The 26,659-nt window shown below is 45.6% G+C and overlaps 2 protein-coding genes and 1 long non-coding RNA gene across 7 annotated transcripts in view; 2 read left to right on the plus strand and 1 right to left on the minus strand.

The window, feature by feature from the left end:
* Positions 1–6,853: 6,853 nt before the first annotated feature.
* On the plus strand, positions 6,854–17,011 carry ASNSD1 (asparagine synthetase domain containing 1). Of its 2 annotated transcripts, XM_080971142.1 has the most exons (5): positions 6,854–7,033; positions 8,642–8,695; positions 11,608–13,153; positions 14,081–14,262; positions 16,437–17,011. In XM_080971142.1, the coding sequence occupies exons 3-5, from the start codon at positions 11,705–11,707 to the stop codon at positions 16,690–16,692; spliced, it is 1,887 nt and encodes a 628-aa protein (XP_080827268.1). In that variant the 5' UTR covers positions 6,854–7,033; positions 8,642–8,695; positions 11,608–11,704; the 3' UTR covers positions 16,693–17,011. The 2 variants fall into 2 exon arrangements, with proteins under 2 accessions (XP_080827268.1, XP_080827267.1); XM_080971141.1 differs by lacking the exons at positions 6,854–7,033; positions 8,642–8,695 and adding an exon at positions 9,223–9,298.
* On the minus strand, positions 16,857–20,203 carry LOC308458638. Its single transcript, XR_013977603.1, has 3 exons — positions 20,096–20,203; positions 18,324–18,611; positions 16,857–16,957 (listed from the first exon to the last, which is right to left on the minus strand). It is a non-coding gene; the product is annotated as an uncharacterized lncRNA (long non-coding RNA).
* Positions 20,204–20,253: 50 nt separating this feature from the next.
* ANKAR (ankyrin and armadillo repeat containing) overlaps positions 20,254–26,659 on the plus strand; it is a 49,872-nt gene continuing 43,466 nt past the window's right edge. The window contains exons 1-3 of one of the 4 annotated variants that reach the window (XM_081023328.1): positions 20,262–20,420; positions 22,196–22,831; positions 26,205–26,642. In XM_081023328.1, coding sequence (XP_080879454.1) covers positions 22,231–22,831; positions 26,205–26,642 — 1,039 coding nt within the window. In that variant the 5' untranslated portion in view covers positions 20,262–20,420; positions 22,196–22,230. Of the gene's footprint in view, positions 20,421–22,195; positions 22,832–26,204; positions 26,643–26,659 lie in introns of all 4 variants that reach the window. The other 3 variants (XM_081023329.1, XM_081023331.1, XM_081023330.1) reach the window with 3 other exon arrangements.

A 26,659-nucleotide genomic window follows, 5' to 3' on the forward strand; every position in this document is an offset into this window, starting at 1 on the left:
CCTTTTCTCCTGTTGTGAATCATTTCCTCCTGCATCTTTTATAATAATCCAAATCTTTTACCTCTCCACTGTGTTCAAAATTTACCATTAAACCACAAGTGATATTCCAATCCTACTAACGATTTTAACTGTTTACAATAGTTTTTAAGATAAATTATAAATTTTCCCTATTCCTTATTAAAATGTTGGTCTTCCTGATTTCAAATTCTTCCGGTCATTCTAGCCATTTCGGCATAATCCATCAACTTGATCTGCCGTTCTTCTTTGGTAGCAACTTTATCTTATTTCCGTCTCTGAGCTAATTATATCCGCGCAGCCATGGTCACATACCGTATTTTTCGCTCCATAGGACGCACTTTTTCCCCTCCAAAAATGAAGGGGAAATGTGTGTGCGTCCTATGGAGCGAATGCAGGCTTTCGCTGAAGCCTGGAGAGCGAGAGGCATCGGTGCGCACCGACCCCTCTCGCTCTCCAGGCTTCAGGAAACTATCCGCAAGCCTTGCAAGCCCGGTGGGAGTTCCCGCGGGCTCACAAGGCTTGCAGGCAGCAGCCTGCAGCCCCGGCGAGTGTCCGCAAGCCTTGCGCGCCCGGCAGGAGGTCCCGCCGAGCGCGCGAGGCTTGGGGCAGCAGCCTGTCGCCCGAAGCACGGGGAGCCCTCCGGAGGGCTCCCCGTGCTTCGGGGGAGTGTCTGCAAGCCTTGCGCGCCTGGCAGGAGGTCCCGCCGAGCGCGCGAGGCTTGGGGCGGCAGCCTGTCGCCCGAAGCACGGGGAGCCCTCCGGAGGGCTCCCCGTGCTTCGGGCGAGTGTCTGCAAGCCTTGCGCGCCCGGCAGGAGGTCCCGCCGAGCGCGCGAGGCTTGGGGCAGCAGCCTGTCGCCCGAAGCACGGGGAGCCCTCCGGAGGGCTCCCCGTGCTTCGGGCGAGTGTCTGCAAGCCTTGCGCGCCCGGCAGGAGGTCCCGCCGAGCGCGCGAGGCTTGGGGCGGTAGCCTGCAGCCCGAAGCACGCGAGGCTTGGGGCGGCAGCCGCGGCGGGGGGGGGAATAATTTTTTTTATTCATTTCCCCCCCAAAAAACGAGGTGCGTCCTATGGGCCGGTGCGCCCTATAGAACGAAAAATACGGTACATAAATAGTCTTTTCTGCTCCCTTGGGATTTCGGCCCCTAGAATTCCTAAGAGGCTTCAGGTTTTTTAGAAACATAAAGGCAAGGTAAATAATAGTAAATATGTTAAGTTTCCAGTTTCATAAAAGCAAATAAAAAAATGGAAATACAGGGGCACCCCCCCCCCTTTACACGGGGGTTCTCCTCCTGGCTGTTGCAGACATCAGCTCTGTCCCTAATAACCGAGAAGAAACTACCTAGCTGGTTGTGGCTAGGTTTCTTTCCACAAAAAGTGCAACCATCTGTACTGATATAACCTTTGTGTTATATCAGTTAATTTGGATATGCAGAAGATATTAAAAATAAATTTAAGGAACTGCAGAAAGAGGGGGAAGGAAGTCAAGTTTTGAAATGTCAGAATGATTGCAAAATTAGTGAAATGTATAAACCTGAAAAATAATAAAAAATTAAAAATCGAGACATTAAAAAAACCAACCCATTACATTGTAATTATGTTGTAATGTTGAAATAACCACTGGTGATACTAAATGTTTTCATCATATAAAACCAGTGCAGGAAAAACATCATGCCATGCTTAATAATATATGGATCCATAATGGGACCACCCATAAAAAGGGAGGTATTAAGTGGCTTAAGGAAACCCCTAGATTTTCAGAATAGTGTTGCATGCCACCACAATATCTGAGTGGGGCAAGATTCCAGGCGTTCCAGGTGCTTACCCATCGTTTATGTTTCCTTTTGGAAATGAGGCAAAGCAGAGACTGTGGTGTCTTTATGATATATGGTTTATATACACACATATACATCCTGAGCCCATGATGAAGGGGTTGACAGCATCAACACCCAAAATGGTCTTGTTTGTCCCATAGTTTGTCCTTAGATTCAGATATAAGTCAACCATCTTGTTCTGACCCTCTTTCCAGCTTGCTGCCCTTTACCAGCCTGCAACCTTAAATACATTACCGTATTTTTCGCTCCATAGGACGCACTTTTTCCCCTCCAAAAATGAAGGGGAAATGTGTGTGCGTCCTATGGAGCGAATGCAGGCTTTCACTGAAGCCTGGAGAGCGAGAGGCATCGGTGCGCACCGACCCCTCTCGCTCTCCAGGCTTCAGGAAACTATCCGCAAGCCTTGCAAGCCCGGTGGGAGTTCCCGCGGGCTCACAAGGCTTGCAGGCAGCAGCCTGCAGCCCCGGCGAGTGTCCGCAAGCCTTGCGCGCCCGGCAGGAGGTCCCGCCGAGCGCGCGAGGCTTGGGGCGGCAGCCTGTCGCCCGAAGCACGGGGAGCCCTCCGGAGGGCTCCCCGTGCTTCAGGCGAGTGTCTGCAAGCCTTGCGCGCCCGGCAGGAGGTCCCGCCGAGCGCGCGAGGCTTGGGGCGGTAGCCTGCAGCCCGAAGCACGCGAGGCTTGGGGCGGCAGCCGCGGCGGGGGGGGAAATAATTTTTTTTATTCATTTCCCCCCCCCCAAAAAACGAGGTGCGTCCTATGGGCCGGTGCGCCCTATAGAACGAAAAATACGGTAATTCAAGCTCTGGCTTTGTCTTCTAACTAATTCTGAGTTGATTTGTCGTCTGCCACAGGGTCTTTGATTTCTCAGTGGCTCATTACCTTTCCTTTGTTCTCATAATGGCCCATTTCCCTGAACACAGAAAGCTGGGTCTAGCATCCAGTTTAACTCCCCAAGCCTTCTGAATTCTAACACCTACTGGACCCAGGAATTTAGGAGAGTCTGGCACCCGCAAACTCATAGCAATGAAAAAAAGGAGGGGGTGACCAAGTCCCATCCCACTGCTAAAAAACCCATTCGAAAGAGGATTGAGCTCAGTCGCCACAGAATGTTGACTGACTGTTGAGGGAGGGAAACAGAAAACCAGAGGGTGGAGGAAGAATGGACTGGGTTGGCAGAATCCTGAACAGGGGTTAATTACGCTGCATTGCAACATTTAAAACTTCATGTTGTTAAGTTTGCAATACTTCGGAGTGTTGATGGAGGGGTTTTTATGTAGGTGTTTTTGGACTTTTACATGTGGTATGTTGCCTCCAAGAATGCAGTCTACTGACATTCCAGGAATCATGTTGAATAATCATAAGTTCTTAGTATACACACACACACACACACACACACACATGTATTTATATTACCATTAATGTGCAGGGAACTGTACAGCTTAACAAAAGACAGATCCTTTTTCTGAGGAATACTCTCTCTCTCTCTCTCTCTCTCTCACACACACACACACACAACATATATAGCTCTCTTTTTCAGTGCACTCTAACTCTATTGATGCACAGATGCTAGAACTCCCCAAAAAGGGGACATGCCGCAAGTTTCAGGGCTATGCTGCAAATAAGTAGTTACCCTCCTTGCTAAAAAGAAAACCAAGATGTGTTTGATTTGGGGACAGTTTCGCTGCCACCCTTGAAGCCCCACCCATCCATCATGGCTTCGTTGCAAAGATCTCCAAGAATTTCAAGCCCAGCCTTAAGAGCTAAAATCTGACCAGATGACCACACACAAAACACTATTAGAGAAAAGAAACGGGTCAAGTATTCTACCTGAAGTATGGGTTACACGGGCGAAGAGGCAAACGATTTAGAGGCTGCGTGTTTTCCTTGAGGGGAAGAGAGGAGCAGAACTTATCCACCCTGCATCAGAAAAAAAACTCAAAAGCTTTCCTGTTTTTAGGTATGCCTGCGCACAGCTCTAAAGTTGACAGCCTGACATGATCCCAAGGCGTCCACTAGACGGCACTGAACACTTGTATTAAGAGACGGCTAGGGATTCCTGAGCTAACTTTTCAAGTGGTTGTAAAAGGGACTTCTGCTAGGTAATTATCCCACTCCCCAAATGCTGATGAAGAGAATGCCATTAAAATCAATTAGGTACTTAGTAGTCCTAGTCTCTTTAATGATTCTTGACATCTTATTTGTAAAGGGACCCCCAAGGGAATCTTTTGTGGAACTGCACACCTGTTGAAACACAACAGCTGCCTCCTATTTGTAATTTCCAGGAAAAAAATTAAAAACCATTTTCTTCTGACAAACCTTTTCAGCAGGATTGGGGAGGAAAGTCTCTGTCTCGGGTGTTTGTTTGTATTATTCCTAAACTTATCTTTAGGTGTTTTATTGTATGGTTGTAAATCGCCTCGAAATGTATATTGAAGTGCGATTTATTCATATTCCAAACCTCGCTCTCTTTCAAGTGATAAGCCTGTGTTTGGCTGTACCATTTCAGACCACAGGGACATGCAAGATGCTTCACCTAGAATTATAGGTGTCAGGGAGAAGGATTGTTGCTTAGCCTGGAGGTTCAAAATATTGTTCGAACTTTATCTTTGAATTATGCTGGCTACCTTCACCGAACAAAACACCCCACCCGCCACAACGCGTTGCGTTGCTCAAGCCTCGGGGTGGTCAGATTAAGCCTCTTCCAACTCTACGATTCCACAGCGGCTGTTTGGGATTTGCAGCCCCTACCCACCCAAAAGAGTCCCTCGCACGAAAGCACACCGAGGCTAGAGCAACAAACGAATCCGTTTAAAAAAGCGAAATCTGGAGCGAAGCAGCGTTAGCCACCGATTTGCATGCAAAAACGCGCCGGGGTTTGTTCCAATAGGAAAAGCAACCCAATGCAAACGGCAGCCTGCAAGCCGGCCACATTGAAGGCCGGGATTCCTTGCAATCATCTAATCTAAAGCGAAATCTGGAGTGCTGCAGCCTTAGCCACCGATTTGCATGCAAAAACGTGCCGGGGTTTGTTCTAGAAGGAAAAGCAACCCAGTGTAAACGGCAGCCTGCAAACCGGCCACACTGCAGGCCAGGATTCCCGGCAATCATCCATCTAAAAGTCTTATAAACTGGTCCCCTCCCCAACCAGCCTGCCACTTCCTAACTGCGTTCCGTGCGTAAAAGCGCAACGACCCTTTGCAGTCCTTCCTTCCTTCCGTTTGCATATTTTCTCCCTCCCTCCCCCCCCCCTTGAGCCGATTTAAGCCGTCTTCATAGGTTCTCCAACACGCCCGTCATCCCTCCGATCCAATCGGAAGAACCACCGCGATGGACCCACCCTTCTTCCGAGCCCAAGGAAAGAAGCGCGTCACTGTGGGCGGAGAGGGTCGTTGGATGGCGGAAGAAGCGGAGCGCCGGGTACGCTGCACGTGTGAAATGTAAGGTGCCCGTGGGGAAACCCTAGGGAGGTCTCAGGCAACCCTGAGCTCGTTGGATCAGATTCTGAGTTCAAGTGGGACTTGTTCCCTGGTTAACTGGGCGCAATAGGTTTGCAGCCATAGACATCAGAATCATTTGATATTGTGATGGCTGCTGCCTCCAACGCTCCACTCATCTGCCAAAGGCATGCGGGGTTTCCAGTGGGTTGCCCCAGTTCTGCCTCATGAGGCAGCCGCTTCAGTGTGCCTCATGGGAGTGCCGGCCCTGTGATGGAGTCTGGAAGCGATCCGGAGTTTTAGCCTGGGAGGGGAGGTGGAAAATGGATATTCAGCCTGAAGGACTGTCTCCATCCCCATCATGCAGCTTGGACACTGAGGTCCACCTCCAAGAGCCTTCTGGCGGTCCCCTCACTACGAGAAGTAACGCTACAGGGAATCAGGTGGAAGGGCCTCTTTGCTAGTGGCACCCATCCTGTGGAACACCCTCCCATCAGATGTCAAGGAAATAAATAACTATACAACTTTTAGAAGACATCTGAAGGCAGCCCTGTTCAGGAGGGTTTTCAATGGTGGATGTTTTATTGTGTTTTTAATATTTTGTTGGGAGCCACCCAGAGTGGCTGGGGCAACTCAGTCAGATGGGCAGCATATAAATCATAAAATCCCTATTATTCAGAGAGCTGCATTTCCTTACTTTGCACCATGTGCAAAATCGGTGTCGTTTTCCACAGATCCAGCTTGTATAAATGGACTGGGCGGGGTGTGTGTGTCTCTTTTTGAATGTAAGAAAGGGAGCCTTAACCCATTTCCACCATAAACAAAAGTCCTCTTGCTTAATATCATCAACGGACTTTGGACTTTCAAATTTCAGCAGCACCCTGTGCGATGCCAAAATTTGGTGCCCCCTGCCCTCACTTTCTCTTCTACATTATTGTTGCAGTACCCCCCCCCTGGCTTGGCACCCAATGTGGGTGAACCATTCACACTCCCCTAAATCTGCCTCTGTTAATCTAGTGCAGAGTTCCCCAAACGTGGGCCTCTAGCTGTCTTTTGGACTATAACTCCCATCATCCCTAGATAGCAGGATCAGTGATCAGGGATGATGGGAATTGTAGTCCAAAAACAGCCGGAGGCCCATGTTGTGGAAACCCTGATCTCATGGCATGAGTGCCTCTTACGTCCCGTCCTTCTAGTTTAAATTTATCTTGCGTTACTTGGCAAACTCGCCCTGGCTTTTCTTCCCCTCAGAAGTTGGGTGATACTGCTTGCTTGGCCTCCCCGACACCCCTTAAGGAGGCAGGAGGGGAAGAAGTGGGGCTGAGGCAGCAGCGAGGTCACTGCAGTTCAGATGCCCCTTTTGGTAACCCATCTCCCCATCCCACTGTGGGAAGCATTGTGACTCTTGAGTACCAGTTGCTGTGATTCACAGGTGTGGATAGCGCTGTGCTGCTCAGGTCTTGCTTGTGTGCTTCCTACAGGAATCTGTTTGGCCACTGTGAGAACAGGATGCTAGACTACATGGGCCTCTGGCTTGATCCTGAAGCTTTTCCCCCTCCTTTCCCTTCAGATCTCATGATCCTGGCTGGTTTTGAGGCACGATTTTCATCCACCGAAAAAGCAACTGCTGATCGCACCGAAAAAGAAGTACAGGTGGCCTTGGAATAGCACGGACTTGCAGCAGATGTCGAGCCAAATACCACAAAAGGCAGAGGAGATGAAGCTGTATGACAAAGAGGAGCTCAACAGAAAGGTGAATGGGAAAGGCATAACCTTAACAGAGGGAGATGGTCATCCAACACTTCGGTTTATTCTGGAATCGGTGCTGTTCATGCATGCAAGTGGGGTTTGGGAATGTGGGGTTTGGGGGTTTTTTTGGTTTTTATTTATTTATTTGCAGCATCCACCTGATATTGTCCTCACCTAAAGGCCAAGCTGCGGTTTTCCCCATTTAATCAGGATTTAGCATTTCCATTGCTGTTGTTGTTTTGTTTTGTTTTTTGCTGCTGTTTTGAGACTTGCTGGGATTTCTGTGCAAATGGTAAACTCAGATTAAATGGGGAAATAATGAGTGGCAGCGTTTTCATGAAGACAGCGTTGTGTGGTTGTTGCGTAAAACTTGCATGCACCTTCATTTCATGCCTTCTGTAACAACCATGTTCTTTATAAATATATCGTGGCAATTTTCCATTGTGAGGTGGGCAGCTGCAACGGTCAGCTACCTCCGCTTGTATGAGTATGGCTTGATATAGTATATTGGTGCAATATTTGTGCTCTGCTGTTTCTCTACACTTGGTTGATGTTATATTGTTAGTGGAAAACAATAACAGTTCTTTTTACAAAATAAAACTTGTATGCGTGAGCAGTGTTCAAAACTCCCATTGTTCTGGGCGCAGTTTGCGACAGGGAAGTTCATTAGCGCCAGCAGTTTCTGAGCTCTGGGCACAGTACTGCGCCTAAGATTTCAGATTAAAACTGCACAGTGGAAGAAAAGGAGGACCTTTTTCTGCCTCCTCACTTCCAGCTACTGTCTGTCGACTTTCTGAAGAATATAGAACAGCCACTTTCTGAAGAATATAGAAGAGACCCTCTTAAGAATATTAGGGGGGTGGGCAGGAGAAGGACTAGACCATGTGAAAAATGAACATAATATTTTAACCGCAGTTCATTCATTTTCAGGTTTGTAAGCGCACCTAGACATTCCGTTGTTGCGCCCATAACCTAGGTTTAAGGTGCCATTTAGCTCCTAGCTTTTATATCTCAGTTTCTCATGCTGTTCTTGAGCAGCACCAAGTCCATGGGAAACTGCCACACAGAGGCACCCTAAATTGTTGCTGTGTTTGCATTGTTTCTGGTGGAAGAATCTTGAGCAAGCGTTAAGCTCTGCTGTCAAGCGAGAGATAAAAGAACTTGCTGTGACGTTTTAACATTGTGATGTCAACAGTTCGTTATCTTACAACTGAATCCCTAAACACACTTATTAGAAGGAAAGCTCTATTGTACACAGTGGGATTTACTTCTGAGGAAACATGCACTTGTACCATCTTGTTGATGCAACAACTATGTCTTGCAAATCATGAGAGTCTAATTAATGGAGTTGGTAATTCTAAAGGCATAGCTGCTGCCTTCAACACAGAAACACACATTAATAAAGCAGAATTCCACAACTATTTCTGTTACTGTATATTTGCAGAAGGTGCACCCACGTTGCTTCTTCCCATTAATGCTGTAAAGAAACTCAAAAGTGTGCCTTCAAGGCCATCCACATGTTGTGCTCCTGTAATGGCCAAGTGTATTGGTGGTATTGAATTTAGTAGCAGAACATTTGCATTTTCTCAGTTTCTTTTCCCTTTTGTTGCAGATTAAAGAGCAAAAAGTTGTAGTTGATGAAGTTTCCAACTTGAAGAAGAACCGGGTAATTCCTTTTGATAAATTATAACTAACTATATAGGAGGAAACCTAGGGAGCTTTGAAAATGTGGCGTCCAGATTTGCACATAACTGTAGCAGTGCACAGAGTAAACTGAGTTGTGATAGCTTTCGTACCTTCCACTTTTGTTCTGAAAGATATCTGCAAAGTATTAGGTACATGCAAAGCAGCAACTACTTCATGGGTCCCTAGAAATGTCGAAACAGGAAATTTAATCACACATGCATCCTTTGTGCCCGCTGAATGAGTGGGATCCTAATCAATGAAAACCATGACACGCTACTCTTGTGTCAAAGCTTTGTAAAAAAAATTAAGATAAACCTGCTTATAGACTTCTCTAATCTAGTAAGATTAATGGTAGAGAAATAATGTGATTTCTGAATTTTTTTTAAAAAATAAATAAATTGTAAATTAAGACCAAAATTCAAAAACAGTAACAAAAACCTCAGAAATAAGAACACTTATTTTTTCCCCAGTGTAGCTAAACCTACTTGTTTTCTTCTTGTTTTGCAGAAAGTTTACAGGCAGCAGCCCAACAGCAACATATTTTTTCTAGCAGACAGAACCCAAACACTATCCGAATGCAAAAGTAAGTTCCTTGGCTCTCTTAATTTTTTATTTGTGATTGGATGTAGAGAAGCTGCGTGATGTTACATAGTACGGATTTTACATGGTATTACACTTGTACAGATAGCGTTCCTTTATATATGCCCAATTATGTCCTTAATATAAGTAATCATCACCATCATTAGAATGTAGGCAACCATCCAGAAAATCTTTATGATGATTAGTGCTATGGGGCCTGTGTTTCATGAACCAGTTAGGAATTTTTGGTCCTTGGACCCATATAAAGTGTGTCGTGTGATGGTGGGAGGCATATCACTAGTCTGAAAATAGCCAAGGATAGATCAATCGATCGATAGATGAGGAGGCTCAGGTTTACTGAGGATCAAAGTTGTATATTTACAGGGTTTCTGATATTAAGATGGAAAGAAGATTGAAATATTCTCCATATGTGGCTGAGATTAAGGTTAAATCAACTAGAATGATGTTTAAAAGGTAGACTTAAGAAGCTAGCTTAGCTCAACAAAATATACAGGGTGAATTGATGGATGGGTTTTGTTATAAAATGTAAGTTCTCATATAAAAGAGGCTATTGTTTTCATATCAGTTTTTAGCATGGGGGTGTGATCATAAATCATCTGAAAGGAGTTCATTACTGTAATACAGAAATATCAGTATTTGGAATATAGCAGGCTCAGATACTGCTGTTGCTAAATTTTACAGAAGTGAAATTAAACAGCTATATCTGGTGGGAAAAAATATGCTATGTGATACAAGTTCCTGTTTTCCTATCCTCTTTTTTTTATTCATACCTTCACCATGTGTTCAAAAGAGTTCTGTAACCCACAGCTCTCAATTTTCAGGTTCTGGTGTAGATGCCCATGAGAATACTAGCAGAATGAGTCTTCTGTTGCGACTATTGTGTTACCTTCCCTGCTGTTAGCTGGGACATACAGTGGTACCCCGCAAGACGAACGCCTCGCAAGACGGAAAACCCGCTAGACGAAAGGGTTTTCCGTTTTGGAGGCGCTTCGCAAAACGAATTTCCCTATGGGCTTGCTTCGCAAGACGAAAGCCCATAGGGAAATCTCCGGGGACCTCTTTTAAATGCTAGCGGTGGGGAGCAAAGCCTTTCCCCCCCCTCCGGCCTTCAGAAGAGGTCCAGGAAGGCTGGCGGGGGCCGAAAGGCTTTGCTCCCCACCGCCAGCATTTTAAAAGCAGTCCGGGATAGCAGGGAAGCGCTTCCCGCTATCCCGGACGGCTTTTGAAGGCAGGAGAGGTCCGCGAAGCCTGGGCGCGCTGATCTCAGCGCGCGCAGGCTTCGGCATGCCGGCAACTCTCCGCAAGCAGCGGCAGCGCTGCCGCTGCTCGCGGAGAGGTCCGCGAAGCCTGGGCGCGCTGATCTCAGCGCGCGCAGGCTTCGGCATGCCGGCAACTCTCCGCAAACAGCGGCAGCGCTGCCGCTGCTCACGGAGAGGTCTGTGAAGCCTGGGCGCGCTGATCTCAGCGCGCGCAGGCTTCGGCATGCCGGCAACTCTCCGCAAGCAGCGGCAGTGCTGCCGCTGCTTGCGGAGAGGTCCGCGAAGCCTTGGCCGGACAGCTTTTGAAGGCAGGCGGGGGGGACAAAGACTTTCGCCCCCCGCCAGCCTTCAGAAGAGGTCCAGGACCTCTTCTGAAGGCTGGCGGGGGGCAAAAGTCTTTGTCCCCCCTGCCTGCCTTCCCAGGGGCTTTTAAATCGCCCCGGACAGCGGAGAAGTCCTCCACTGTCCCGGGGCGATTTTAAAATGCCGCCCGCCAGCATTTTAAGATCGCCCCGGACAGCGGAGAAGCCCTCCGCTGTCCCGGGGTTTTTTAAAATGCTGGGGTGGGTGGGAAGAAAAGCCCTTGTCCCCCCCCCCCCCAGCCTTCAGAAGAGGTCGGGGGACAGACTGTCCCCAGACCTGGTCTGAAGGCGGTTTCCTTAGGAACGCATTAATTGATTTTCAATGCATTCCTATGGGAAACCGTGCATCGCAAGACGAAAAACTCGCAAGAAGAAAAAACTTGCGGAACGAATTAATTTCGTCTTGCGAGGCACCACTGTAGATTACATATTGGCACCCCACCCCCCCATTTCCTGCTCCTGCCCAGTCCATTTGATTGGAGGAGTTGTTCCCCTACTTGTTATTGCAGATTTCTGGATCGTGGACGCAGTTTAAAGTGTTCATTTTAAATTTGGCAATAATTGGACTTCTAGAGCATGCAGTTATGGACTGTTTAGAATACTTTATAACGCTTTTATTTTGCAGTTTTTAACTGATGTGCTAAATACAGGTTTTCCTCTCTTTTTTACAGACACATTAGATGAACTGAAGAAGGCACATCAGGAAATGGAGAATTCGGAGAAAGTCAAAATCAAGAAATAAGCTAAGGCTTCAAACACACGTTTACAATGTGTGGAATTTGCTGTGTGGTCAGCTTGTCTGTACATCCCCCTGACGGCTGTTTCTTGAAAGAGGATATTTTATGTAATCTTAGGAGACGAGGACCCAATAGTAGTCAACAACTGATTAAGACTGTACCCCAGCTTCCATACCACTGCTTATTTTCTGGCCACGTGCTTCACTTAAGGGGACAGTTGACTCCACAGCCTGTGGAAGATCCTACAAGTGGCAATGTGTTTCTTTGGAATGGAGAAATCTTCAGCGGTGTTCCTGTAACAGCTGAAGAGAACGACACTCAAATTATTTTTCGGCAACTTTGCACGTGCCGTCGTGAATCGGACGTTTTGTCAGTGTTCTCTTCCATTCAGGGTCCATGGTCTTTTGTTTTTTATCAGGCGTCGGAGCATTGCTTGTGGTTCGGCAGAGACTTCTTTGGCCGCCGCAGTCTGCTGTGGCAGTTCAATAAAGAGGCAGACAAAGTTTTCGTTCTTTCTTCCGTAAGTGCCGTCTCTGGTAATCCGTGGCAGGAAGTTCCGGCATCGGGAATCTTCAGATTGGATCTCAAGGCCTGCGCTGCATCCGAAGTGGTGACTTTAACGCTGTATCCTTGGAAATACCCTTCCAGACAGAATGCTACCGAGAAAGCAGTCCTTGGTGACTTAAATATGGCTTCTAAATATTCCCCAAGTTACGTGTCTCTTGTGGTGAATGACTCACACACGTTGGTAGCGCCTGTCATTCCGTTAAATAAGGAGACCCTTAACACACAGGAGGAGTCCCGTTTATTTGATTTTACCAACAATGTAGCAGATGTGGAAGTTCTGCAGATGTTACTTGCAAAGCACCATAAGAAGGAACTTGTTCACCAGTTTATTGACGTGTTGAGTAGAGCAGTCGAGAGACGAGTTTTATGTCTGGCTAGAGAGGCCGAAATGTCAGGAGCAGCTCCGAGAAAACCTCATGTTGCGGTGCTTTTTTCTGGGGGCATTGATTCCATTCTCATAGCAGCCCTTGCTGACAGGCATGTTCCTTCAGAAGAACCCATTGATCTTCTCAATGTGGCCTTCAAGGTAACAGACAAAGGAAGGCAAAGCAGTTCCACCAAGAAAAAGAGCAAGGAACAGAAACAGTCGCCCCCTAGTCAGGGATGCTTTGATGACACCGGCATTGTGAAATGTGGCTCTTCGTCATCTTTTAACGTGCCTGACAGAATTACCGGCAAGGCAGGGCTGGAAGAACTGAAAACCGTCAGTCCTTCCCGATCGTGGAATTTCGTGGAAATCAACGTTACGCTTGAGGAGTTAAAAGCAATGAGACAACAACACATAAGTCATTTAGTTTATCCCTTGGGCACTGTTCTGGATGATAGTATCGGTTGTGCTGTGTGGTTTGCTTCCAGAGGAGAAGGCCTGATTACCAGTCAGGGAGATATAAGGCCATATAAAAGCGTTGCGAAGGTATAAAGCTAGCTATCAATTTATGACTAACGACTTTCTCACTCACATCTGTTTTTACTCCATAGTTGGTATTGCAATCCTAAGCCTACAAGGGAGTGAGCCCTGCTTATACTGCAGGCATAACTTTGCAGTTCCTTTTTATTTTATTAGCTCTTTTGCCACACATGTAAAATTGAATGTGGACAAGTTAGATGCGTGTAAGTAAGTTACGGGCTTACTGTCACTGATAGAAACTGAGATACGAAAGTTAGGAGCTAAATGGCACCTTAAACCTAAGTTATGGATACAACAACGGAATGTCTAGGCATGCTGTTTTTATAACAAGAATACAAGCTGAAAATGAATGAACTGCAGTTAAAATATGTTCATTTTTCATATGGTTGAGTCCTTCTCCTGCCCACCCCACTAATATTCTTAAGAGGGTCTCTTCTAAATTCTTCAGAAAGTGGCTGGAAGTGGGGAGGCAGAAAAAGGTCCTCCTTTCCTTCCACTGCAGTTTTAATCTGAAATCTTAGGCACAGTACTGTGCCCAGAGCTCAGAATCTGCTTGCACTAATGAAATTCCCAGTTGTGAAGTGCACCTAGAGCAATGGGATTTTTGAACACCGCTTACTGTATTCTTTTGGTAACGATGATGGCTCTATGATTTAAATGGGATGGAAATCTGGCACAGTTGTAATAGTCATCTGCGTATTTCCAGCTGAATAAAATGCTGTTCTTCTCCTGTCTAAATAGATTGCCAGTTGTTCATTGGAACAGAACTGAACCTTATAAAACTGTTTATTTAAATCTAAATAGAGTTTAATTTGGATGTAGCTATAATTAGATTTACCAAAGTAAATGCAAAATATTGCGGAGTAAAAGTGTTTTAGGGTACAGCTGGTTGAGTAAATAAATGCTAAGACTGCAAGTTGTGCTCTGTTGCAGATTGTACTTACTGGAATTGGAGCAGATGAGCAGCTTGCTGGCTATTCTAGGCACCGGGCTTGCTTTGAAAAACATAGTTTGGAGGGATTGAATGAAGAACTGGAAATGGAACTGGGGCGAATTTCATCTAGGAACCTTGGCCGAGATGATAGAGTTATTGGGGATCATGGCAAAGAAGCTAGGTAAGCTGTTTGGAAGGGGAAGTTACTGGGCTATTTCTTTTTAAATCATCATAACTGAGGATATTTTGTTAGCATCATTACTTCATTAAGGTGCAGCAAGTTGGAGTGATGGTGATGATGTTGATTTATTCAGTTTCTATACTGCCCTTCATCTGAGGATCACAAGGCGGTTTTCAATATAAAAAGACAAAAAATACATACCATAATAACAAATGAAATCAATTCCCCAACCCCTTATGGTTTAAAAGGCCATAGATTGTTTCATTAGCCAAAGGTCTGGGAGAAGAGGAATGTTTTTGCTTGGCACCTAAATACATGCAGTAACTTGTGGCGCTGTGATCTAAACCACTGAGCCTCTTGGGCTTGGCTTGCCGATCGGAAGGTTGGCGGTTCGAATCCCCGTGATGGAGTGAGCTCTCGTTGCCCTGTCCCAGCTCCTGCCAACCTAGCAATTCGAAAGCAGACCAGTGCAAGTAGATAAATGGGTACAGCTGCGGCAGGAAGGTAAACGCCGTTTCTGTGCACTCTGATTTCTGTCACAGTGTCCCGTTGCGCCAGAAGTGGTTTAGTCCTGCTGGCCACATGACCCGGGTTCTGGCGGTCATGCATGCACAGAAGCACTGAATTGCAACCTGTGCAGACGCGCCGCTGCGGGTTGCGGACGCTGTGGGTTGCGAACGTGCATCCCGCACGGATCACGTTTGCAACCCGAGCATCCACTGTACAGTGGTACCTCGGGTTACATACGCTTCAGGTTACATACGCTTCAGGTTACACACTCCGCTAACCCAGAAATAGTACCTCGGGTTAAGAACTTTGCTTCAGGATGAGAACAGAAATCATGTAGCGCCAGCATGGCAGCAGTGGGAGGCCCCATTAGCTAAAGTGGTGTCTCAGGTTAAGAACAGACCTCCGGAACGAATTAAGTATGTAACCAGAGGTACCACTGTATATGCAATGAGGGCACTGGCTGAACCTCCTTCGGGAGAGCATTCCACAGACAGGGAGCCACCACAGAAAAAGCCTGTTCTCATGTTGCCGTCTTCCAGACCTGTTGTGAAGGAGGCACACGAAGATTGCAGGGTTCAAGATTGGTTCATATGGGGAGAGGTATCATGGTCCTGAGCCGTTTAAGGCTTTATAGGTCAAAACCAGCACTCTTAATTGAACCCAGAAACTTATTGGCAGCCTGTTCAGACCAGGATCGGTGTAACCATCTTGCCCTGTTGAGCAACCTGGCTGCAGAATTCTGCACTAGTTTCCGATCCATCTTCAGAGGCAGCACCACGTATATTGTGTTGCAGTAATCTATCCTAGAGTTTACCAGAGCATGGGTGACAGAAGTTAGGCTATCCCTGTCCAGATAAGGGCACAGCTGGGCCACCAGCCGAAGCTGATGGAAGGGGCTGTATGTCATTGAGGCCACCTGAGCCTCAAGCAACAGAATACAGACGTGCCCCCCCCAGACTGTGTACCCGCTCCTTCAGATGGTGTGTATCCTCATCAAGAGCAGGCAACCTCCCATCCATCCGGTCTAAGGAACTGCCCACTCACAGTGCCTCTGTCTTATCTGGATTGACCTTCAGTTTACGCATCTCAGAAGGATGTGTCTCTCCACAGTTTCCCACAGTATGCTTGTCTAGCTCTGAGCTGCTTGGTTTTTTTAATAGGTTTATGTATGAATACGCGGGTGGCGCTGAAGTCTAAACCACTGAGCCTCTTGGGCTTGCCGATCAGAAGGTCGGCGGTTTGAATCCCCGCACGGGGTGAGTTCCGTTGCTCGGTCCCAGCTCCTGCCAACCTAGCAGTTCAAAAGCATGCCAAAAAGTGCAAGTAGATAAATAGGTACTGCTCTGGCGGGAAGGTAAACGGCCTTTCCGTGCTCTGCTGGCCACATGACCCGGAAAAACTGTCTGTCTTTACAGCTCCCTCGGCCTGTAAAGCGAGATGAGCGCAGCAACCCCAGAGTCATCCACGACTGGACTTAACTGTCAGGGGTCCTTTACCTTTATGAATAATTCACACATTTGGATACTTATAGGAAACTACTAATTAGCTCTGATTGTAACTGCCAAATCAGTCGATTCAAGGATTTTTCCAAAAATATTCTTCGCAATTTATTTTTGAATTCTCTTGAAACATAAATTTTGCTTGGCGTTCTTTTTTCGTTTTAGGTTTCCGTTTCTTGACGAAGAAGTAGTATCTTTTCTCAATTCTCTTCCCATCTGGGAGAAAGCAAACTTGACTCTACGTCGAGGCATCGGGGAGAAATTGCTTCTCCGCCTGGCAGCGGCTGAGCTTGGCTTGACAGCCTCGTCGGTCCTGCCAAAGAGAGCCATGCAGTTTGGTTCCAGGATTGCAAAAATGGAAAACAGCAGCGAAAAGGCATCTGACAAATGCACAAGACTCCAGTCACTTCCAGTCGGGTAGCTGTGTACAGGATTCTGGGAAGCCTGTTACGAACTCAATCACACGGTAGTTACAATCCAGGAAATGCCAGATACAGCCAGTGTGCTTAACTGGGAGTCAGCCCCAGTGGGATCAGCACTGGGACTTACTTTTGAGTTAATGTGTGCAGGATCAGTGCTAGAGATCCCACTGAGAACAAACGTATGAAGTCTCACAACCCACGACGTTCTGTTGGCTTCAGTGGAACGTTGTCATGGCTAGCTAGCTAGATGGTCCCTGGTTTGTTCTGAAAGATGATTCGTGAAAAATGAAAGAAAATAAAGGTTTTTTAAAAAGTCTCGGACTCTGTATATTTGTTAATGTAGTCGTACATCTTAGCCAAGGGCATTGAAGTAGACACACGAGTAGATTCCACAAAGGGAACCAGCAAGTAGTTGAAAGGTTATAGAGCTGCTCTGTGTGCAAACAGTTTAAGCCGTACGCTTGTAAAAAAAGTGTTATACAATGCCAGTGTATTAGCTCCCAAGTATCTCTCCATAAGGAGCCATTGGTCAATGCTGGCTCTGCATACTTGTACAGTGGTACCTCGGGTTACATATGCTTCAGGTTACATACGCTTCAGGTTACAGCTCCGCTAACCCAGAAATAGTGCTTCAGGTTAAGAACTTTGCTTCAGGATGAGAACAGAAATTGTGCTCTGGCAGCGCAGCGGCAGCAGGAGGCCCCATTAGCTAAAGTGGTGCTTCAGGTTAAGAACAGTTTCAGGTTAAGAACGGACCTCCAGAATGAATTAAGTACTTAACCTGAGGTACCACTGTACAGTTATTCCCAGTGCAAATTTTTTCTTCCTGCAGAATATGTCTATCACATAGAGCAGAGGGTTTTAACCTTTTTGAGTCCACATCTCCCTTGACCAGCTGGCAGCCTCTCACACTTTTTCAAACACCCTTGTGGAGTGTTCCCTCAGCCTCTCCCCTCTCCTTAGGAGTCCTCCAGGCAGTTGGTGCTGCTGTCCCTGGTCTCTGAGCTGCCCCTTTTCCAAAGAGAGGTGCCTCCCAAAGTCACCATTTGCCTGCAGAGCTTATAGCCAGGGCTGCTGCAACAAACAGCTGTGCAAGCCTTTGGGAGGCAGAGATGGAAGTGGGGCATCAGAGGAGGGACAGAGCCCAGTGTTGCCCGTGGCACCCTGATCATCCTTCAAGGCACCCCAGGGTGCCACTGGCAGAAAATACTTTTTATTTATGCAACGGTGGCCACACGGATGCTATGAGCCCAGAGGTGGAAAGAAGATGAAAGTCCCTAGCACATAAGAATGGCAAACTAAGCTGTTGGACTATGCCGAAATGGCAAAACTGACCGAAACAGGAACAAAGAAGGCAAAAGTTTTAAGAAATAATGGAGAAGATTTATAATGTATTTAAGAGACCACTGTACGCAAATGAAACCTTTAGGATTTTAACAACACTTGTAAAAAATATGTTGGATAACATGAAGAGACTTAAAATAGGGATGAAGAAATAAGATGCAGTTGAAAAATATGACAATCGTGTGTATTTGATATTGTTATAATTTTACACTTGTAAAATCAAATAAAAATTACTTATGAAAACCACTGGCATAAATACTTATGGGAGTGTAGAAGCAGCATGTACCTGTGTGAAGAAGGCTATAGAGCAGGTGTGCTGAATTTTCCAATAGGACCAAAATTGCTTAGCATCTTTGCTAAAGTATACTGCCCGTAAATTTTGGCAGCTGCCCTCAGGGGCGCTAGAGAAGAGTCTGATGATGGACAGTTCCATCTTCTTCCTCTTCTCAAGGACATCATAGCTGCTTGCTGTCTTGCTCCCACCAGTTTCCTTTGCATAAGCGAGGGGAAGGATGGTGTGGTGGTCTGAGATCAGAGTGCATTTTTATTGGATAGATCCATACTGCAGCTGCACCTGAAATAAAGATATGGTGCAGTTGCTGACAGAGATGTTGATGTAAATGACGACAAAACTGGTTCAGATGCCAAGAAAACCTCAATAGAATGAATATATCAGCAAAGGTTTGCTGCAGTCATCGTATTGTTCAATGTGGATAATAAATTACTGTTGCAACAGTGATCAGGTGCCAAAATCTCTTTCCAGGTTGCTTGACCCACACTTATCCCTAAACTCCCCACTTGAGCTGGAAGAAAATTATGCAACTGATGTTTGAAGAGCAGCACAAAGGCAACTGAAAGCAGAGTTAAGAATTCCACTGTAGTAACTACCGTATTTTTCGCTCTATAAGACGCACCAGACCACAAGACGCACCTAGTTTTTGGAGGAGGAAAACAAGAAAAAAAATATTCTGAATCTCAGAAGCCAGAAGAGCAAGAGGGATCGCTGCGCAGTGAAAGCAGCAATCCCTCCTTCTGTTCTGGCTTCTGGGATAGCTGCACAGCCTGCATTCGCTCCATAAGACGCACACACATTCCCCCTTACTTTTTAGGAGGGAAAAAGTGAGTCTTATAGAGCAAAAAATACGGTAATTCCAGAAGTAACCTACTAGCTAACCCAAATTCACTACAAAGCCGAGTCCAGTGTGAGCCTTGGGGGAAAACACGAAACATCATACCTTTTTTGTGCAGATGAATGCAGTCTTGAATTCAAGAATTAAAAGCTACTGTTAACATACCACAGGAATAATCTCTTTTGGAGGAGAGGGGATCCTGAAATGAAATTAAGATTACTCCCGATGGCAGAGACGTTTCTCTTTAAATGGTGGAATGGTTGTAAGTAATCTGAAGAGATTTGTTGATCATAATAAAATGAATGGTTGTAAAACTGCTCATGGAACATGCTGACCCGAAGTTCTTAATATTTTTAAATGGCAGATCTGGAGCTGTTTTGTAGAACGGATTGCAACACAGGTGAAATAGGAAGAAATGCCTTGAGGATGAGGATTGCTTTTTTTGTCTAGCATGAGTGGGATGGTTCCTTGCCGAAAGCTCGGGACTCCTCTGATTTTAATTTCTTGGGAGTCATTTTTCAGCTTGCTAACAACAGCTGTGCATTTGTTGACAGAACCACTAAGAATTTGAAGTATAAATACTGACTAGGCCAGGCATAGGCAAACTCGGCCCTATCATCCCCATCATCCCTGACCACTGGTCCTGTTAGCTAGGGATGATGGGAGTTGTAGTCCCAAAACATCTGGAGGGCCGAGTTTGCCCATGCCTGGACTAGGCTGCCTAGATTAGGCCATGGAAAGTTCTAGTGTGGCCACGAATATCCCTCTCTATTTGGAAAGGCGAGCTGTTTGGTGTGAAATAGGGAAGGGGGCAGCCTTTCAGAGTCAGAAATCCCATCGGATGCAGGCAGACAAGCACAGTGAAGTTCCCAGAATACTTATTTCATACTGAACTGTGGAAGGGACACTCAGAAACAGCACATAATACAATCGACGTTGTCTGGGTCCACTGAAGAGCTGTCTGCCCCCACAGAAAAGGTGGAAATTGCCCAGTAAAAATAGTCTTTTTACTGACTCCATCCCACAGGCTCCCTCACTGTTGACTTCCCTCATTGTTCTTTGGTTTCCATGGCTACCACATCTAGTCAGCAGCCTCTCTTCCCACATTGTCTACTACACAACAGCTGAGGGAAACAAAAGTGGGTGCTCCCTAGACCTGGGTCAAGAGACAAGGCCTCACAGTTGCTGGCTGTGGTACCTGCACATGCTTGTCTTTTGAATGCACCGCCTGGATTTGGAAAAGCATTTTTCTGGTGATGCTTCTAGTTTTCCTTCTGAGATTTCGGCAATATTGCACTTTCTCTCTTAACTACGGCAATCTTCCGTTTCTCTCCCCCTCTACACCCACCTCCCGCAATCCAGAAAACATATAGTTTAGAATGGGTGTTCAAGATCGCAGATGGTTTTCCCCTTGAGGCTTTTCAATACCTTCATGTTCCAGTGTGGGTAGTTTAAAAAGAAAAAAAAACAGTAACCAAGTAGACTTTTCCTTTTACCTTACTTTTCAGGTCATGCTTAAATAGAAATGGTGATAATAATAATAATAATATTGTGGTAGCTTTCATAAGGGCCCAATTCAAAATGGTGTCAGGGCTAGGATTATCATAGTTGTTGAGGTATTTTTTGGAGGGGGGGTCAAAGTTGTCAAGCTTTTTAAAGTTTTGCCCCAAGTTGTTGAGACATTTTTGAGGTATTTTTAAGAAAGTTCGCCAAAATCTACAATACTAACATGGCAGTTGCCTTACCTCCAGATTTCCCAGGACATTTTCAGTGATTTCCGCCCGAACGCAGCTTCTGACAGCCAAATCCCAGCTATCTAGACATATGACAAGCCTAGTCAGGGCAGGATATCTAAGGGGACTTTCTTGTCCCATAAGAAATTGCTTAGTTATTGCAAACTTCTATTATTTATTTACTTATTGCCTGCTATCCACCCTAAGCCCCCAGTGCAGATTACAGCAATTAAAAAGCAATATTAAATATTAAAATTAAAATATTAAAAACAGGTTTGTTTGTTTTTTTAAAAAACCTTACAATCGCAGAAATAAGGTTGGGCCAAAGCTAAAGAAATGCACCTCTAGAGAGGCATTCTTCTCTAGTCCTATTTGAGTGTCCAGCTTCACCTGGCAGTAATCTCTGCATGTACCGTTGCACACCACACTGACCCCTCTGCATGCAATGAGGGCATGTCCACCCCAATAATCATAATTTTATTGTTTATATGATGCCTATCTGGCTGGGTTGCCCCAGCCACTCTGGGCAGCTCCCAACGAAGTATTAAAAGCAGGGCTGCCTTAAGCATATGCGGCGCCGGGGTGCAAAGATCTGCCCGGGGCACCCCCCCCCCCAGGTTGCTCAGTCCCAGGCGTGCAGGAAGGTGGAGCTGGCCTCAGCGTCCCACAGCCTCGGTCGCCCCCAAACTCACGGCAGCAGAAAAGCCCCTTGCGGCGCTCCGACTGACAGATGGGGTCTTCCCCAGACTCAACTCTTGGGCCCCGGACTCACGGCCTGGCGCCCCTGAGAGCCCGGCGCTCGGGTGCCCCGCACCCCTAGCGCCTTTGGGTAAGCACAATAAAACGTCAACCATTAAAAACCTTCCCTAAATAGGGCTGCCTTCAGATGTCTTCTAAAAGTTGTATAGTTATCTATCTCCTTGACATCTGATGGGAGGATGTTCTACAGGGTGGGTGCCACTACCAAGAAGGCCCTCTGCCTGGTTTCCTGTAGCTTCACATCTCACAGTGAGGGAACCGCCAGAAGGCCCTCAGAGGTGGACCTCAGTGTCTGGGCTGGATGATGGAGGTGGAGACACTCCTTCAGGCATACAGGCCCGAGGCAGTTTAGGGCTTTAAAGGTCAACACCAACACTTTGAATTGTGCTCGGAAACGTGCCTTGTTAAAGGTCAAGGAATATACTACTCAGGCTCTGTGTTTTAGTCCTATCTTCACAGGAATATTTCTGTTCCAACAACCCATAAACCACTTGATTAACTCACGTGAATTACATATTCTCTCTCCTTTTTTTAAGTATTTAGGAAACAATAGAACAGAAAAAGAGGCAATATGATGCTGAGACCACTAAAAAAGCAAGTGCTTAGGAATGAGCAAGCGGATGAGGCAACTTATTTAGCCCACCTAGCTGCGCAGAGAAACGCAAGTGCCTTCTTTGAGAAGTACGAGCGAAGCGAGCTTCAGGAACTACTGACCACTTCGTTTTGTAGCTGGCTGGCAACCAAAGATAACTTGCGCCAAACGTTGGACCTCCCCACTGGGCTGCTGAGACAAATGAAAAGCATAAGTGTCCCAACGGCTATTTTTCTAACCCCCGTGGAGCCCGACGTAGAGTTGGATTGCAGAGAAATCCATCAGATCATCAGAGAGTTGTCTGTTGGGATTTACTGTCTGAACCAAATTCCATCCATCAGTTTGGATGCTAATTACGACCAAAGTACTTCTTGCTCCCTCCCTCCAGCATACTTTGACACGCGAATCGGACAAATGTTGATCGCCGTGGATTACATGCTGAAAGCCTTGTGGCATGGGGCATACATGCCCAAAGAAAAACGCGTCAGATTCTCTGAACTGTGGCGTTCTAGCATGGATATTGACGCAGACGGCATCCCTCAAACAGAAAGAACTGCCTGTGCAGAGTTCTGTCAAGCTGGTAAGATAGGGTTGCCATATTTCAGGAGGTGAAAATCCAAAACCCGGACAAAAATGTTGCTGCCTAAAGTTTTTGCCCAAAGAGCTTTTCCTTTGCAAATCCTCGCAATTTGGGTTTAACATTTCAGCAAAAAAATCCCGCTTACACAATGGGTTGCCATACACCTGGGTTTCCCCAGACATTTTAAACGGCTGTTAAAATTTCCGCCTAGACGCAACTTTTGGCAGCTGAATCCCAGCAATGTCCGGGATTTTCCGGACGCATGGCAGCCCTAGGTAAGAGTGATCTTGTGAGCATCCCAATCTCTAAGCAGTAACAGGTTGCAAGGGGCTCGTCCGGTACCTTGGCTTTGGTTTCCTTGGAACGAAGGATCTGGTGGCTGATGGCGATTCTGTGATAAAAGGTTTTATTTACATATACAGGCTGAGCATAAGAAGGATAGTTCGCAACAATTACACTGCAACAAATCTAGACATCAGCCCAGGTGCCTCTGTTGCTTTCAGATCCACTTTTTATCTTCCCGGTCTATTCTCTTTCACACAGAGAAACTCTGAAGACACCACCTCCAGTGGGAGAGGAGAAAGACATTCCCCATTCCAGAAGGATCTCAAGTTATTTTGTTCTCTGGCAACACATCACCTGTGCTTGGCCATCTCTTTAGTTATGCAAAGGCCCAGTCCCTCAACAAAAGGGTATCTGCTCTCTAAGTTTGTCTACCCAATTCATTGTTTGTTTAAGATACTTATATGCCACTTTTCAGACAGACATCACAAAGCACCTTATGTGGGCTTATTACAAAAAAATAAGCATTGGTATTTGAAAAACTGTTTGTTCAGAAGTGCTTCTTCCCTGCTCTTCCCAGGGCAAGATGCTGCTGCAGAAGCCTCTGTGGTGAATACTGTCAGAGGAAAGGACCACTGCTGAGAGCTAGAGGGTTGCAGATTACCATGGCTGTACCTTTCTGTCCATGCCCCTCAGGGCAAGAGATCTGACACGACCTCTTTGTCAGCCTCTTTTTTGAAACCAGTTAGTAACAGGGATGGAAGTGGGGGAACCACGACGCTATTGATGTTGACACATTTGTGAGAACCGCATCAGACTGTATAGACTTTACGTATACTTGGAACACACTTGCCTGTAGAAAGAAGAACGAAAACTGCGTGCACAGCATCATGAGACAATTGCACATATCACTCTGTGCAGTTGTGGGGAAGCCTCACGCCCATTATGTACACATAATTACACAAACGTGAGGAGTCTGACACCACAATATATTTTTTAAAAAATTAACTTTATTTGACAAACATCAATAACATCCACAACAGTCCACCGTATATTACAATTTGCCCTCCTTAATCTTATAATACGCTACACAACATTGCAACGCATATTTTACCATTTGGAACATTTATCCATATGTACTTTACATGATAAAAAGCAAAAAGAATGACACAAAAAGAAAAGGAAAGGAAAAAAAGAAAGAAAGAGATTGAGAATGACTTCCGAATACTCTCTTTGTACTATTACTTATTTTGTTGTTTAACGCACAGTATCATATTATGTTATATTCTCTTAATTCTTATGGAAATAATTCTTTCCATAAGAATTGACACCACAATCTGGAGTCAAAAGGAATACTCATAAATTCATGCAAAGTTAGGATTGAGAACTCTTCACTTAAACTATCTTCAACATGTGAGAGATATTCTGGCCCTAAACTCAATCCAACTATCATAGACAATTAGTAACATGTTGCTAATGCATTTATTTATTTATTTATTTATTTATTTATACATACATACATACATACATACATACATACAAATGCATACACCAGCTTTCTACAAATTGGGAGTGAACATAGCTCAAAAGTGTATGAAGATCCCGGGTTCCATCCCCACCATCTCCAGGCAGCAGATGAGGGGAAAGGTCTCCCCCTGCAAGCCTTCAAAGAAGTGACCAGTCAGAGTAGACCAGGCTTCCTCAACCTCAGCCCTCCAGATGTTTTGAGACTACAATTCCCATCATCCTTGACCACTGGTCCTGCTAGCTAGGGATCATTGGAGTTGTAGGCCAAAAACATCTGGAAGGCCGAGGTTGAGGAAGCCTGGAGTAGACAATTCTGGGCTAGATAGACAAGGAGTCAGACAAAGTATTAAGCCGCTTATGATTCTAGGAAATTGTACCTACTCATACTGGTTATAAGCCTTGTGGCACAGATGAGGAGCATCCAGATTCTTATCTGCATTGGCAACACCCACCAAAGGGTGCCTTAGAACGCTGCTTGCTAAATTTGGGTGCCTGTATTTAAAACAGAAGTACAGTGGTACCTCAGGTTACAAACGCTTCAGGTTACAGACTCCGCTAACCCAGAAATAGTGCTTCAGGTTAAGAACTTTGCTTCAGGATGAGAACAGAAATCGTGCTCTGGCGGCGCGGCAGCAGCAGGAGGCCCCATTAGCTAAAGTGGTGCTTCAGGTTAAGAACAGTTTCAGGTAAAGTAGGGACCTCTGGAACAAATTAAGTACTTAACCCACGGTACCACCGTAAATGGGAATTTAATAGTTTCCAAATTTCTCCTTGACGAAAATCAGCACTATTTCTCTAGAAAGAGAGGTTCCAGAACTTCCCGTGAATGCCTCCCTTGTTCTCTTATAATGGCAATGGTGCCCGCATGAGAGGTGCCGGAACTGAATTCTGGTGAGTTCCGGCTGAAAAAAAACCCTGACAAAAATTAAAGTAAGGATGAGTAAGGAGTTTTCTTGACATGCAAGGTTATGCTGTATGATTTAAAAACCCACTTCTGTGTTAGATTTTTTCACATACTAATTACAGTTGTTTCACTTGTGCGCACACACACACACACACACACACATATATCTATATATATATATATATACATGTAGGTAAAAAGTTATGCGGGTGGCACTGTGGTCTAAACCACTGAGTCCCTTGGGCTTGTCGATCAGAAGGTTGGCGGTTCAAATCCCCGCAATGGAGTGAGCTCCCGTTGCTCTGTCCCAGCTCCTGCCAACCTAGCAGTTCGAAAGCACACCAGGGCAAGTAGATAAATAGGTACCACTGCGGCAGGAAGCTAAACGGTGTTTCTGTGCACTCTGGTTTCCATCACAGTGTTCCGTTGTGCCAGAAGCAGTTTAGTCATGCTGGCCACATAACCCAGAAAGCCATCTGTGGACAAACGCCAGCTCCCTCGGCCTGAAAGTGAGATGAGCGCCGCAACCCTATAGTCGCCTTTGACTGGACTTAACTGTCTGGTCCTTATCCATGTAGGACAGGGAATATCTGTAGTTTAACTGATCTGTTTTTATTTCATATATTTATTTATCTTTTTGTGTACATATGTATGATATAGGTCTAATGGATATTTCAAAAGAACCAGATTTCCAAGGAATCTATGAGGAAAACCTGAATGAAGATCCAACCTATGACCCTAACAGTCCAGAGGAAAAAGCATTCTTTATGCAGTTTGCAGACTACATATTTCTTAAGTTGACTTTTGCCACCACAGAGGTTCAGCAGTATGAAAATGTGTTCAAGTTTGATGCAGCATACAACCTTTGTAATGCGATAAGGATGACTGAGGACAGCCTCAGTATGCATGGATACCAGAGGTTGCAGCAGAGGCTAGCTCTTCAACAAAAACTTGTGAAGAAATACCTAGAAAAAAAGGTCGAGATCCGGAAAAACATAGCATATCTAAAGCTAATGAGTTTTCTTATTCCATTTATTATCAATTTAAAAAGGAAAAATAAAATCCCGAATTTAAGTCGGCTTCTTCAGCCATATTCAGGTAAGACTATGTTCTGT

Source organism: Podarcis pityusensis (genome assembly GCF_964106645.2).
Source record: "Podarcis pityusensis genome assembly, chromosome: 1".
NCBI lineage: Eukaryota > Metazoa > Chordata > Lepidosauria > Squamata > Lacertidae > Podarcis > Podarcis pityusensis.

Coding starts and splice junctions, on each gene's coding strand:
- ASNSD1 (XM_080971142.1), top strand. CDS start 11,705: ATGTGTGGAATTTGCTGTGTGGTCAGCTTGTCTGTACATCCCCCTGAC. Junction 13,154..14,080: donor CATATAAAAGCGTTGCGAAG/GTATAAAGCTAG, acceptor GCTCTGTTGCAG/ATTGTACTTACTGGAATTGG. Junction 14,263..16,436: donor GATCATGGCAAAGAAGCTAG/GTAAGCTGTTTG, acceptor TTTTCGTTTTAG/GTTTCCGTTTCTTGACGAAG.